At 38.0% G+C, this 12,584-nt stretch overlaps 2 protein-coding genes across 4 annotated transcripts; both read left to right on the plus strand.

Moving 5' to 3' along the window:
• The first annotated feature begins 1,598 nt into the window (after window positions 1-1,598).
• On the plus strand, window positions 1,599-9,281 carry LOC127525301 (calcium homeostasis modulator protein 2-like). 3 transcript variants are annotated; one of them, XR_007933306.1, is made up of 5 exons: window positions 1,599-1,748; window positions 2,037-2,632; window positions 2,753-3,150; window positions 5,850-6,425; window positions 6,525-6,620. XR_007933306.1 is itself a non-coding variant. In XM_051917764.1 (4 exons), exons 2-3 carry the CDS (start codon window positions 2,087-2,089, stop codon window positions 3,134-3,136), a joined length of 930 nt encoding a protein of 309 aa, XP_051773724.1. In that variant the 5' UTR covers window positions 1,599-1,748; window positions 2,037-2,086; the 3' UTR covers window positions 3,137-3,150; window positions 9,145-9,281. The 3 variants fall into 3 exon arrangements, 2 of the variants coding, with proteins under 2 accessions (XP_051773724.1, XP_051773723.1); XM_051917764.1 differs by lacking the exons at window positions 5,850-6,425; window positions 6,525-6,620 and adding an exon at window positions 9,145-9,281; XM_051917763.1 differs by having other exon boundaries at window positions 5,850-6,620.
• On the plus strand, window positions 9,152-11,538 carry si:dkey-51a16.9 (RING finger protein 122). Its single transcript, XM_051917765.1, has 5 exons — window positions 9,152-9,301; window positions 9,616-9,658; window positions 9,874-9,915; window positions 10,276-10,358; window positions 10,760-11,538. The coding sequence occupies exons 1-5, from the start codon at window positions 9,192-9,194 to the stop codon at window positions 10,878-10,880; spliced, it is 399 nt and encodes a 132-aa protein (XP_051773725.1). The 5' UTR covers window positions 9,152-9,191; the 3' UTR covers window positions 10,881-11,538.
• The last annotated feature ends 1,046 nt before the right edge of the window (window positions 11,539-12,584 follow it).

A 12,584-nucleotide genomic window follows, 5' to 3' on the forward strand; every position in this document is an offset into this window, starting at 1 on the left:
TAAATTTCAACCATCATTGAACTCTTGTAACAAAACAAAGCTGACCATCATTGAAATCTCATAACCAAACCGACCGTCTTTGAAATCTCGTACGGAACAAAACCGGCCGTCTTTGAAATCTCGTAAAGAAACAAAGAAACAAACCCTACCGTCATTGAGATCTCATAAAGAAATAAAACTGACCATCACTGAACTCTCACAACAAAACAAAACTGACCATCATTGAAATCTCATTACCCAGCCGTCCATCTTTGAAATCTCGTAAAGGAACAAAACCTTCCGTCATTGAGATCTCATAACCAAACAAAACCGACCCAATCAAGAGTCGTAAGTATGATTTGAGATTGGGGACACTCCGCCCAGATCGGGAGCAGAAGAATGAACATCTTGGATGACATGGGGGTGAGTAAATTATCAGGAAAATTTTATATGAAAGTGAACTAATCCTTTAAATAATCGTAATGACACCACACAATAGAGGATTTTTTGGACAAAAAATTTGTTTGCGACAAGCCTCAAATCGGAAGATGTATGAATGCGAGGCAAATCTGGCCGAGCATGTATGTCTCACCACACCGGCACCCAGTTTGCGCATCTAAATTAGTTGCTTACGTTTACATGTTTAATAAAAAATATTCACAAAACTAAATGAAAATGTTTAGTGAAATTAGAAAATAATTAATAGATCGTCAGTTTAGTTGTACATGTTCTCATATCCATATATTTTGTTCTAATGTCACAAGTAATAATCTCAAGGTTTATGGGTTTTACTTTTTGCAGTGTGGTTTTGGTGAAGTGTAAGTTTCTAGAATAAACATTGTCACGTGTACCTTACTTATTCTCACCGCTGCTTCCTACTGATTTAGAGAACAATTTCTCAGAGTCGACCCCTGTCATTTCAAAGAATAGAACAAAGGCAAGTGTGTCAAGTATAAACGTCTCATCCGTTTGGGGAGATGCAGAGGCTCGACAGCTTGACAGATTATCTGAGCCAAGTCGTCACTGAGGCACCAACAGACTTTTTTTCGAGATTTTCGGAAGGAGATTGGAGCTTTAACTTCAATTTCTACATTTCCATAACTGTTTATTTCGCACCGACATAATGAGTTGTTCTGCAGTAAAATGTACTAAACAATTCTGTGGGAGTGTGGGCAGGGCCTTGATAGCGCTCCACTTCATGCGCAGATTCCGGTCCCGAGTTCACTACTGCGCAGACTCAGATCCCAAATCAGCACAAGATGTCAATGCCATATTGGGACATTGACAGCTTCACTTTTTTACAATGGAAGAGAGTGGAGGTGCGTTGTTCATATTTTTTTTCGTTTATGGTTTGTACATTTGTTATTGTGAAATCCTGTCTTGGATATTTTAGAAAAACTATCAACACAGCCTCATCAGAAAAAGGAAGGGGGAATATAAAGGGGAAAAAAAAACCTCTCTCTAGCTGACTTAATGACTTGTTTTGCTGGATGTGAGGAGGTCATTTGATTCACGTTGCCCAGCCTGTTTTAGTTAAATGCTCATACTTTCCACTGGGGCTGGAACCAGATGTGGTTCCTGCTGATGATTCAGCGCTGCACACAACAGTCAGAGCGAAGGAGGGATTTCACTACTTCCACACAACATGAGCTACATATAGAAATTTCATTTGTTTTAAAGACTTCTTTTGCTGTCTGAATTTGGTTGTACATATTTGTAAAACTTTATGGATATTCAGCAAGACCATTTGTAATTCATTGCAATGGAATGTAAGTCTTTCTGTTTCTGTATGGTTTTCAGTTACTACTTTAGGCTCAAAACATCAAGCTGAGACTTGCCCAAAGGGAATTTGTTGGAAGAGCTTTTGTGCATGAAATCATTCTTTGAATCTAATGTGTATCTCATAATATTCTGAAGTGTACACATGCATATTTCTTTGTGTCTCTGTTTATTTTGAGTTTTGTGTCTGTTTGTTATGTTGTTGTATGATGGTGTCAGATGGTGTCAGAACTCATTCACTCATCTGACTTTGTCTGTGTTTTCGGTTTGATTTACAGACTATCTGAAAGATTTTGTTTAATCGCCATTAATTCACATTCAGGACAAGATGGCTTCTCTCATCTCAGAAAACTTCAAATTTATTGCACTCTTCTTCAAGAGTAAGGATGTCATGATTTTCAATGGTCTGATAGGTTTAGGAACAGTGGCCAGTCAGACAGCATACAATATTTTTGCATTTAACTGTCCATGTTCACCAAAGAAAAATTATCTGTACGGTCTGGCTGCCATTGGTGTACCAGCCCTGGCTTTCTTTGTCATTGGTTTGATGCTCAATCGAAATACCTGGGACGTTGTGTCAGAGTGTCGTACTAGAAAATGCCGGAAACTATCAGCGACTGCTGCTTTTGCTCTGTTGGGCTCTATTGTGGGCAGAGCAATCGTTGCCCCCATCACTTGGTCGGTTATTTCCCTCCTGAGAGGGGAGGCGTATGTCTGTGCTCTTAGCGAGTTTGTAGACCCCTCTTCTTTGGATAATTTCCCTCCTACTACAAAGATTCCAGAAATCATGGCCCGGTTTCCATGTAAGGATTTACCGGCTCCATTTATGAACTACTCAAGAGTGATTGAACGCCAGCTACAGTATGAATCCCAGGTACTTGTCACTTTAATATAGTCTTGTTATAGTCCTTAACTGAATTAATACTTCTGATTACATGACAAATGTGTTCTGTATGATATGTATAACCTCTTTTTTTCTTGTTTATTCATCTAGCTGTTGGGCTGGTTGCTGGTGGGAATCATCTCCCTCACTGTCTTTCTGCTCCTCTGTCTAAAACACTGCTGCTCTACCCTTGGCTACCAGCAGGAGGCGTACTGGTCCCAGTATCGTTCCAACGAACAAGCTCTTTTCCAGCGTACAGCTGAAGTGCATGCTAAATACCATGCAGCTGAATGTGTCAAGAGCTTCTTTGGCTTTGCGGCCTTGGATAATGAGGAGAAGGAGCTTCTTGCAAGCTGTCAGGGAATCAAGAATGTCATTCCCAGACTGGAGTGGAACCGCGTCACTGGAGTTTACATGTACAGAGAGATCGATGACACTCCCCTGTACAGTCGCTTGAACAAATGGGACATGTATACAAAGGAGTTCAACGATTGAAAAAGATTTTGGGGGTAATCAGTTGGACGTTTAATTCTCTCTTTATTGTTCATTTTATACATTCAGAATTCTTTTCTCTTTTTTATGCATGGTAAACCATGCTTGGGTATTTTTTTGATATTTGTCATTGAAGGCGGTAATTCAGATTTTTCAGGGGTTTTTTTATTTGTTTTTTAATACATATTGTATGTTTTAGCTTTGTAGAGAGGTGATTGGCAGCTCAAAAAGTTATATTTTCATAATGCACAACAGACTTTAGCATATGTTTTAAGATACATGATGTACTCTCAGGTTGAGATGACCTCTTGTTATCCTTTGCTAAGCAATAAAGTGCATCTGACAAATTAGTGTCTAATGAATAAATAATATAACATCTGCAGTACAACGAAACACCTTAGCATTTTAACTAACACTGACATAAAGACTTTTAGCAGATGCTTTTATGCAAAATGTCCTATAAAAGTGGTTAGCATCACATATGAGACCACTGCGATCAACAGATGGCAAGTGTGCAATTTGTAATGCTAATGAAGTGCTTCCTGTACAAATACAAACAAGTGCTGCACATAAATCTACTAAATCTAATGCAGATACTATACTGCCTACACTCTTAAAAATAAAGTTTGTTAATTGGAATTTGTGCTTCCATGGAGTACTTTCAACATCCATAGAACCATTGCACAAAAGGTTCTTTGTAGTGGAAAAAGGTTCTTTAGGTTATTAAAATGTACTTCCCACCAGGATTTTATATTGAATATTGTGGGAGGATACATAAAAACGGTAACACTTTATTTTAGGGTTTTTTTAACTAGTTGCTTATTAGCTTGCATATTACTAGAATATTGGCTGTTTACTAGTACTTATTAAGCACATATTAATGCCTTATTCTACATGACCTTATTCTACATTCTTAATCCTACCCAATATCTAAACTTAACAACTACTTTACTAACTATTAACGAGCAGTAAATTAGAATTTATTGAGGGAAAAGTTGTAATTAACAGTGAATATGTGTTCCTTATACTAAAAGTGTTACCATAAAAACTAACTGCCTTGCATGCTAGGACAGTACTTTGAACTTGATTAGTAAAGGAAGCCATTGAGGGGGTGGAGCAGAGATGTGACATGGGAGTACTTGGGAAGGTTGAATGTCAGTCGGCTGCAGCATTCTGCGTGAGCTGCAGCGGTTTGATTGCACACGTTGGGAGGTTGGCCAGGAGTTGCAGTAGTTGAGTCAAGAGCAGACTGCTTACAGTCTGACAAATGTTCTGCAGGAGAAATCTACATGGTAGTGGTTAGTAAGTGGGTTGCAATTGACAAGTCATTGTCCAGTGTTGCACAAAGATTTTTTGCTTTCTGTGTGGGTGAGATGGTTGAGTTGTCTGTTGAAATTATAAGGTCTTGGCAAGGGTGCTTCTTGGCTTGAAGGAACAACAGCTTGGTTTTTGATCATTTCAGCTTCAGGTGATGGGTGTTCATCCAGGCAGAGATGATTGCCAAGCACGGAGAGATTTGAGAGGGTTGTCCGAGGGTGGAAAAAGAGAGGATTAATTGAGTATCATTTGAATAAAATTGATAATAGAAGTCATGAGAGGCTTGGTGATTTGGTGTACAGTGAGAATAAAAGTGGTCAGAGTACTGATCCCTGTGGAATTCCATGGGGTTGTTGATGAGATGAAGTGGATATTTTCTGATCATATGCCCATACTGAGGGCTGAGAGAAAGATTTGGTGGCTCACATTAATCAGGGTTTACATCCACTGGAAGCAAATTTACCAATTAAATTCTTAAATGTGCATCAAAAAGGTCATGTGACTGCAATATTTTATTTTCATGTATTAAAGGGTTAGTTCACCCAAAAATTAAAATTGTCATTTATTACTCACCCTCATGTCGTTCCACACCCGTAAGACCTTCTTTCATCTTCGGAACACAAATTAAGATATTTTTGATAAAATCCGATGGCTCAGTGAGGCCTGAATCGCCAGCAATAATACTCCCTTTTTCAATGCCCAGAAAGCTACTAAAAACATATTTAAAACAGTTCATGTGACTACAGTGGTTCAACCTTAATATTGTAAAGTGATGAGAATACTTTTTGTGTGCCAAAAATAACAAAATAGCGACTTTATTCAACGATATCTAGTGACGGCTGATTTCAAAACACTGCTTCATGAAACTTCGAAGCTTTACGAATCTTTTGTTTCAAATCAGTGGTTCGACGCGTGAATCAGACTGCCAAAGTCACGTGAACTATTGAAGTTTCAAAACACTTATGATGTAACGAAGCCTCATTTACTGAAATCATGTGATTTTGGCGCTCTGAACCACTGATGTTGTTGATCAACATTATGTGACAGATGTTATCAATTGCTTGAAATCTTTCTTCAGGGAGATTTAGCAAAAGGGAAATGTAACATTTTATCAATTCACACTGATATTATGCAACAGAAATCAGTTGCATATTTCCTTTCACTACATGACTACAACTGTGTAATTAGCTGTATTTTTGTTTGTTTATTTATTTATTTAGCTGTGACAAAATCACTGCTTCTGTCACATGCTAATTTTTTTCTTTTTTTTGCTTTATGGTAGGGTTGCTCTCAGAATATCCTCAGATTCTATTCTATTTTATTCTATTCTATTCTCCCTTTTACGTCACTCTTTCACTGTTTTTACTCTGTTGTCTCTTGCTGTTTTTGTGCCTGCCAGTCAAGCAAAGTGAATCAACCCTCATTCCCCTCCCAGCCCTGTCTTACACAGACCCATCAGAGAGAATCTGACTCGGCCTGCCTGTCTGCTCGCCTGGCCACTGTCACCTCCTAATAGCCTTCAGCTGGAGAGAAGTAGGAGGAAGAGAGAGAGAGCACAGGATAGAAAAAGAGAGGGGGAGTGCGAGGAGGGGGCGGGTGAAAGGAGAGCTGTGATCCAGACAGCGAATCACATGAGCAGAGATCTGTTTACAAACTGAGCAGGAGAGAAGTCATCGGCACCATTACGTGGAGGCAGGGCTGCAAGAAAAGGCGACAGGAAACACACAGGAATCTCATCACTTTGTCTGGAAAATGCATTTTATCCTTTGTGTATTTGCAGCGGAGAAGCCAGACCAGATGGTGTGAGAAAGACACAGCTTTGAATGTGCTGCACTCACAAGCTTTCGCTCTGACGGCTGTATGCCACTGCTCTTCCTCTTTCTTTGTTACGGGGAAAACGGTTGATTGTAACGTGAGGGCGATAATCTTGAGCGAGAAGACTAAAGGAGAGTGGATGACGGCAGCAAAGGAAGGGGTGAGCTTTGTGACAGTGTTTTGAAGATAGACAAAGAAATCTGTGACTCTCTGTAATGTACATTTTGTCTCTCACTGCTTTGTTATCGTGACTCTACAGAGAGGTGAAAAATGAAAAAAGCCAGTGACAACAACTTCACGTCAAGCGGAGGTAGATGGTGATCCATTGTTGCAAATTTTACATTTTCTGTGCTGCCGCTTCATTTTGGATCATGATGCTGGAAAAAACAGCGCTTGGTTTTCTTTTAACTTGCCTGTGGTTGCACAAAACATTTTAGATACCGAGGAGTAGGTGTTGATATCTGTGCCTGTGTTGACACAGGTCTCAACAATGACTGACTTGTCTTTGTAAATGTTTCATCACAAAGAAAACAGAATCGCCCTGCCTCCCTCCATATGCCAGTAAAGAGCTGCTGGGTGATCATAATGTGTTAACCAGAGGCGCTGAAGATTCAAAGCCGTGTTTTTGTGGTAGGAGTTTTGGAAGTGTAAAACTTGTATTATTCATCTGGTTTTGAGTGAGGGGATCAGCCCACTCCTTTGGCCCGGTTTCAACACTGTCTCCTTGGACACAAGTTGCTGGATCGTTTGGTATTGTGGAGAGATCTAGCACCTATCCAGTGGTGTAACGGTGAGTATGAATCACAACCCCCTCCTCCTTCTTTTCCCTTCATTTCTAGTCGCTACATAATCTGGACAGCTCCCTAACCATGTGTTATGCACAAAGCCACTGACCCTCCCATTGGCTTTCTATCAATGTTTAACTAAAATGCTCCTTAAATTACTACCACCCCCTCCTTCACCTGAAAACCCAAGCCTTTTTACCTTTCTCCTGTTAGGCACACTCTCTTCAATGACCTGAACTTGTGTGCAGCCTAGAAAGACACACTTCGTGTCTGTCTGTTGTGAGAGACACAACACTGTGTGGTTGTTTGGCAGCATTCAACCCCTGAAGTCAGTTATTATTGTTTTCCCCCAAATGGTGCTTCCTGCCTGGGTTGGTGAGGCCTTCACATCTCTTGCCTCCCCCTCAACCTCTCATAGATAGACCAGATGGTGGCTTTATGGCAGAAAGGGTGCACCACTAGTGTTTGTCTTTATGCACAGACAATTGGCCAGACTTCACTCTCGTTGCCAAAATGCTCTCTCGCTCTCTCCTTTGAAAATGAAAATCTGTATAAAATAAGAAAAATAACACTGTAATGGTTAAATAATAGGAAATGAAAAACATTACTGGCATTTAAAGGGATTGAAATGCTGAAAAATAGTATTTATAATTCTAAATACTGTTTAAATTACTGTTAACCTGTTTATTGTCTCCCCATTAGGAACTACTGGTCCTCAAGTAGCAATTATTTCTGTTTTTCTTTTTCTTTTTGCGGCATTTTAAAAGTTGTAGTCGACTCATAAAGTTAAATTTTAGTGTCATTTTAACCTTTTCCCCCTTTTTTACAAAAAGGAACATTGTCATCTACTTTATAAAAAGTGCTTATTAAATCATACTAAAGAGCATATACAGTATATATAATATTTGTAGCCAAGCACAACTCCAGCATTTTCATTTACTGTCTCTCCGCTTCAGCACAATGGAGCGTTTCTTGTCTGCTTTTGTTTCATCCACAAGCACAGCACAATGAGGTGCGCATGTCTATTCTTTATTTATGTTAACAGTGTTTCGGTCTATGGCAGTCTAAAAATATTAACTGTCATCCTACAGAAAACATTAATACTTTGTCAGAAAGCCCAAGGCAATATTAATTCTGTCAAAATATATAGGCAACTGAATCGTTTTGGATTAAGAGATGACCATTTTACTCCCAAATACAACTAAAAGCCTTGTAACATCAGCTGAATGTGTTTGTGTTGCTATTTACATGTGTTGCCTCAGGATATAGGTTAAACCATTGTTGTCTGAACAATGTTCACTGCTCTGGAAATTCTCCAGTGTGTGATGAAATAGCTTGAACCCTGAAAGTCAACATGGTACATGATACAAGGACTTTTGGAGGACTTCTACAAGACTTAAGTAAATAAACAGCTAAAATAAATGAAAACACAAGATGATCATTTTGAGAAGTGTTTTCCATCACAACAAAGACAAAGATACTGTATGATTGCATCAATCTGGCTGCATCACACTACATGAAAAGTCTGTAAAAGTTTGAATGTGCGCATTAATCTGCAGAATTAATAATATTTTGTTGTATTAACAGAGCATGAGGGACAGAGCCCAGGTACAATCTACAATACACTATAAATAAAGAACTATAAAACAAAAACAATTGCACTTAGCTGTTGAACACATCATCCGACACCACTGCGACATCTCTTGTTTTTCAGTTTTAAAAGATGTATTACAGTGAAAAGTTCACGCTGCTCAGCGAGGTCCAACAATGAGAGCAGTGTTACATGGAGTTTAGAAACACGAGGACAGTCCGCAGGCTCACAGTATGCAATATGCATGCAGGGGCCACTGAGAAGAGTACACATGAGAATCACAGTGATGTGTGTTGCCTTTCAAGGGTCTGACAGAAAGAAAAATGTGACCTACTCACTGTGTTCATGACGTATCAAATCAATGTCTATGCTTTTATCACATTTGAATTGTGTATTCATTTTACTGGTAAAAAATAAATGTAAGCAGTCCTGAGCTCATGACTCTCACCATAAACTCTAACAAATATTTTTGACCAAAACTTTGTTTTGTTTTTCTCTTGTAGCATGCCTATGTGACGCAAACTAACAGATTACAGACAAGTTGTGCAAAATGACCACAGACATTACCGGTCGTCTTCCACTCAATGTCTATGTCATCATTCTTGGGATAGGCCTCTTCATCTTCATGTTGAGCATGATCTTCTGTTGCTACCTGTTCAGGTATACTTTATAATTAAATAGTTTTAATTGTTTTGGGTTAGTAGTTGCTACAATGGAATTGCTATAAAATTACATAAAATTATACATAGCTGTATTAAGCATCACAAGGCAAGTGTAGCACATTTTATTTCGTACACAATGGTAACTTATAGGCCTTTCCGTAGGTATAATAAAGAAAGAAAAATATAATACAAGTCAATGATACAATAATAATGCAATAATACAGTGCAATCAGTAAGGTAAAGTACAGTGCAGCAAACTGCAGTAGTGAAAGATTGCATAGGTAACAGAACAAACATTTTTATATTTCACAGACTGAGGCGACAGGGCACACAAGAACAATATGGATATAATGAGGTAATTTTTTTCTTTTATGAGGTAATATGCAGTGAGCTTTGGATGTTATGAAATATATATGTTTATGATAGACATAAATATATATATATTTATATGTATACTTATTATATATATATATATATATATATATATATATATATATACTTATTATATATATATATATATATATATATATATATATATATATATTTATTTATTTTTTTATTTTTTTATAGGTCGTTCTAAAAGGTCCAGGGAAAAAATTGAGTCTTCTTGGAGTAAGTAACTGTCAAAACAATACCTTTACTTCACCTACACATAAAAAATTCATTTATTCACCCTCATGTCATTCCAAACCTGTATGTTTTATTATTTTAGGCAGAATGTCCAAGCTGATTTTTCTCCCAATTTAATACAAGTGTATAGGGATACTATACAAATACATTTCTTTCTTTCTTTCTTTTTTTGGTTCCAACAAGGTTTGAAATGACAGTGAACTATCCCTGTTAACTGTATTAACAATGGCTTGAACCATTACAATTGTTTAAATGTAAAGAAATATATAAATAGAAAACATATATATAAATAGAAAGCCTCTGGCTAGCTGTTTTTTTCATTCATCCTCTTTCACTTTGCAGCAGACCTGTGCAGTTTGCCTGGAAGAGTTTCGGAGCCGGGATGAACTAGGGGTTTGCCCTTGTTCTCATGCGTTTCACAAGAAGTAAGATCTTTCACCATCTTGTCACACTTTCCAACCTTTCTCATTATGTTTCTGTATTCTGTAAATGATGCAGTAGGATGGCATATTTTAAAACACTAATTGATGCATTACAATGCGAACATTTAAAACAACTCATTCAAAAACATTCAAAAAGCATGTCATAGCTTCCTGACACACAGAACATTGGCACTATTACAAGAATGAAAATATGAAGGAACCACAAATTAAGCTGTCAAGGCATTGCCTTGAGGAACACCTGTCAGACTGTTTGTTTCTCAAAAACATTCTGTTTCAGACTGTCATCTTGTGACGTAGCTATAATGCATAACAGTGCTTGAGTCTATAGATAGCTGATGCATAACAGACCCATCTCTCCTCTTTTCACCCTATCTCCTGCTCAGGTGTCTGGTGAAGTGGCTGGAAATTCGCAGCGTCTGCCCCATGTGCAACAAGCCCATCTGCAGGCTCCAGCCAGACCCTCTGCAGGGGGCAGAGGGGCCCCAGAACCCCCTGGAGGTGTGACAGAAGAGGGACATCGCTGCTCAGAGATAGGCAGGCTCTCACACACTTAAGAACAGCGTTAAAAATCACCACACTACTGGAGCGGACGGACTAGTCCCAAATACACATCCACCGCCCCTGTCCACCAATCACCAGATTTCTCCTGCATAGATGGGGGGAGGGAAGGGAAGTGGGATTTTCCCAGTGGAACTGAACTGATGTGCCGTGTTCTTGGTCATAATGTAGCTTGCATCAAGATAAATTGATGCCTTGTGGAGATGCACAAAACATGAGGTCTGAGTTGACACTGTGCAATATGTGCAAGCATACAGTAGTACCCGTCTAAGGGAGACTGTGGTCACTATTAATACCATAAAGAGTAAAGTTTAGGAATGCCTAGTTACAGAATCCAAAGTTAGGAGCCTGAGTCCTGACCTTAAGGATCTGTGAGCTCATCGTTTTTTACTCTTGCCAATATTTTGACATTTGACACTCATAAATGTGTTTCTTTAGAGTGTTCTGAGTGCTAAAGGGAGCTCATAGTCTTGATGAGAACCCATGCTGTAATCCAGAACCCTCAGATTTAGATGGAATTTGGCCTAATTTAAGTTATTTAAGGTGGATGTTTTGTACTATATTTGGCTCTCAATAAAATGTAAAGTTTCTGTGATGGAACAAATTTTTGTGTTTATTCATTTATATGTGAAATAATGTGAAATGTCCATAAATAGAAATGAATGCTTTATTTTGGAACACCAAAGATCAATCTCATTGTTACCAACAATCTGCAAATCTGCAAATTACAAAATCTTTTGTTTGTATCCCTCCTTTTATGCATCCTTGCTAAATAAGGATGCATAAAAGGATGGATACAAAAGATTTCTGTTTCAATCTATGCTGTTTCCACAAAAATATTCTGCACAGCTGTTTTCAACATGGATAATAATAAAAATATATATTTTGTAAGCAGCAAATCAGCATATTAGAATGATTTCTGAAGGATCGTGTGACACTGAAAACTGGAGTAATGTCTGAAAAAAATCCGCTTTGCCATCATAGAAATAAATTACATTTTAAAATATATTAAAAACAGAAAACATTTTAATACTATTATAAATTTATACATTTTAATAATATTTCACAATATTACTGTTTTTACTGTATTTTTGGTGAGCATAAGAGACTTCTTTTAAAACCATTACAAAAAAATCTAACTCAAACTTTTGAACATTAGAGTTTAAATACGACAATCGATCATGCTAGATTGAAGATACCTCCATAACCCTTTGAATTGCACTACGTTGTTGTAACCTACTATAGACAGGTTGATTTAGTCGTAATATTAAATAATCAAAAGTTTTTAATGGGTACGTTTCCTTTATATCGCATCTTTGCCAGAACATTCTCCATGACTCAATAAACTGATGACTTTTGTGATAACTGAATTATCTTGTTTGAATTGCTCTGCATCTCCTATTTGTTGTGCTTAAACATGATCGCTGCAAAACACATTGATGAAAGTGGCGTTATTTTCAAAGCTAGGCTGGTGAGCTCCTATAATCTTCGTGGCCAAGTGTGAACTTGCTAGAAGCAGCTGAGGAACACAGGGACATGTTCTCTGAATGTTGGACAAGCATGTAATTCTTCTTATTAAAAGAGGTGAATAATATTTCTGAGCTGTACAGACTTGCTGACATATGGTGATCTGCTGCAATGTGTTACTTG

Source organism: Ctenopharyngodon idella, chromosome 13, assembly GCF_019924925.1.
Source record: "Ctenopharyngodon idella isolate HZGC_01 chromosome 13, HZGC01, whole genome shotgun sequence".
Taxonomy (NCBI): Eukaryota; Metazoa; Chordata; class Actinopteri; order Cypriniformes; family Xenocyprididae; genus Ctenopharyngodon; species Ctenopharyngodon idella.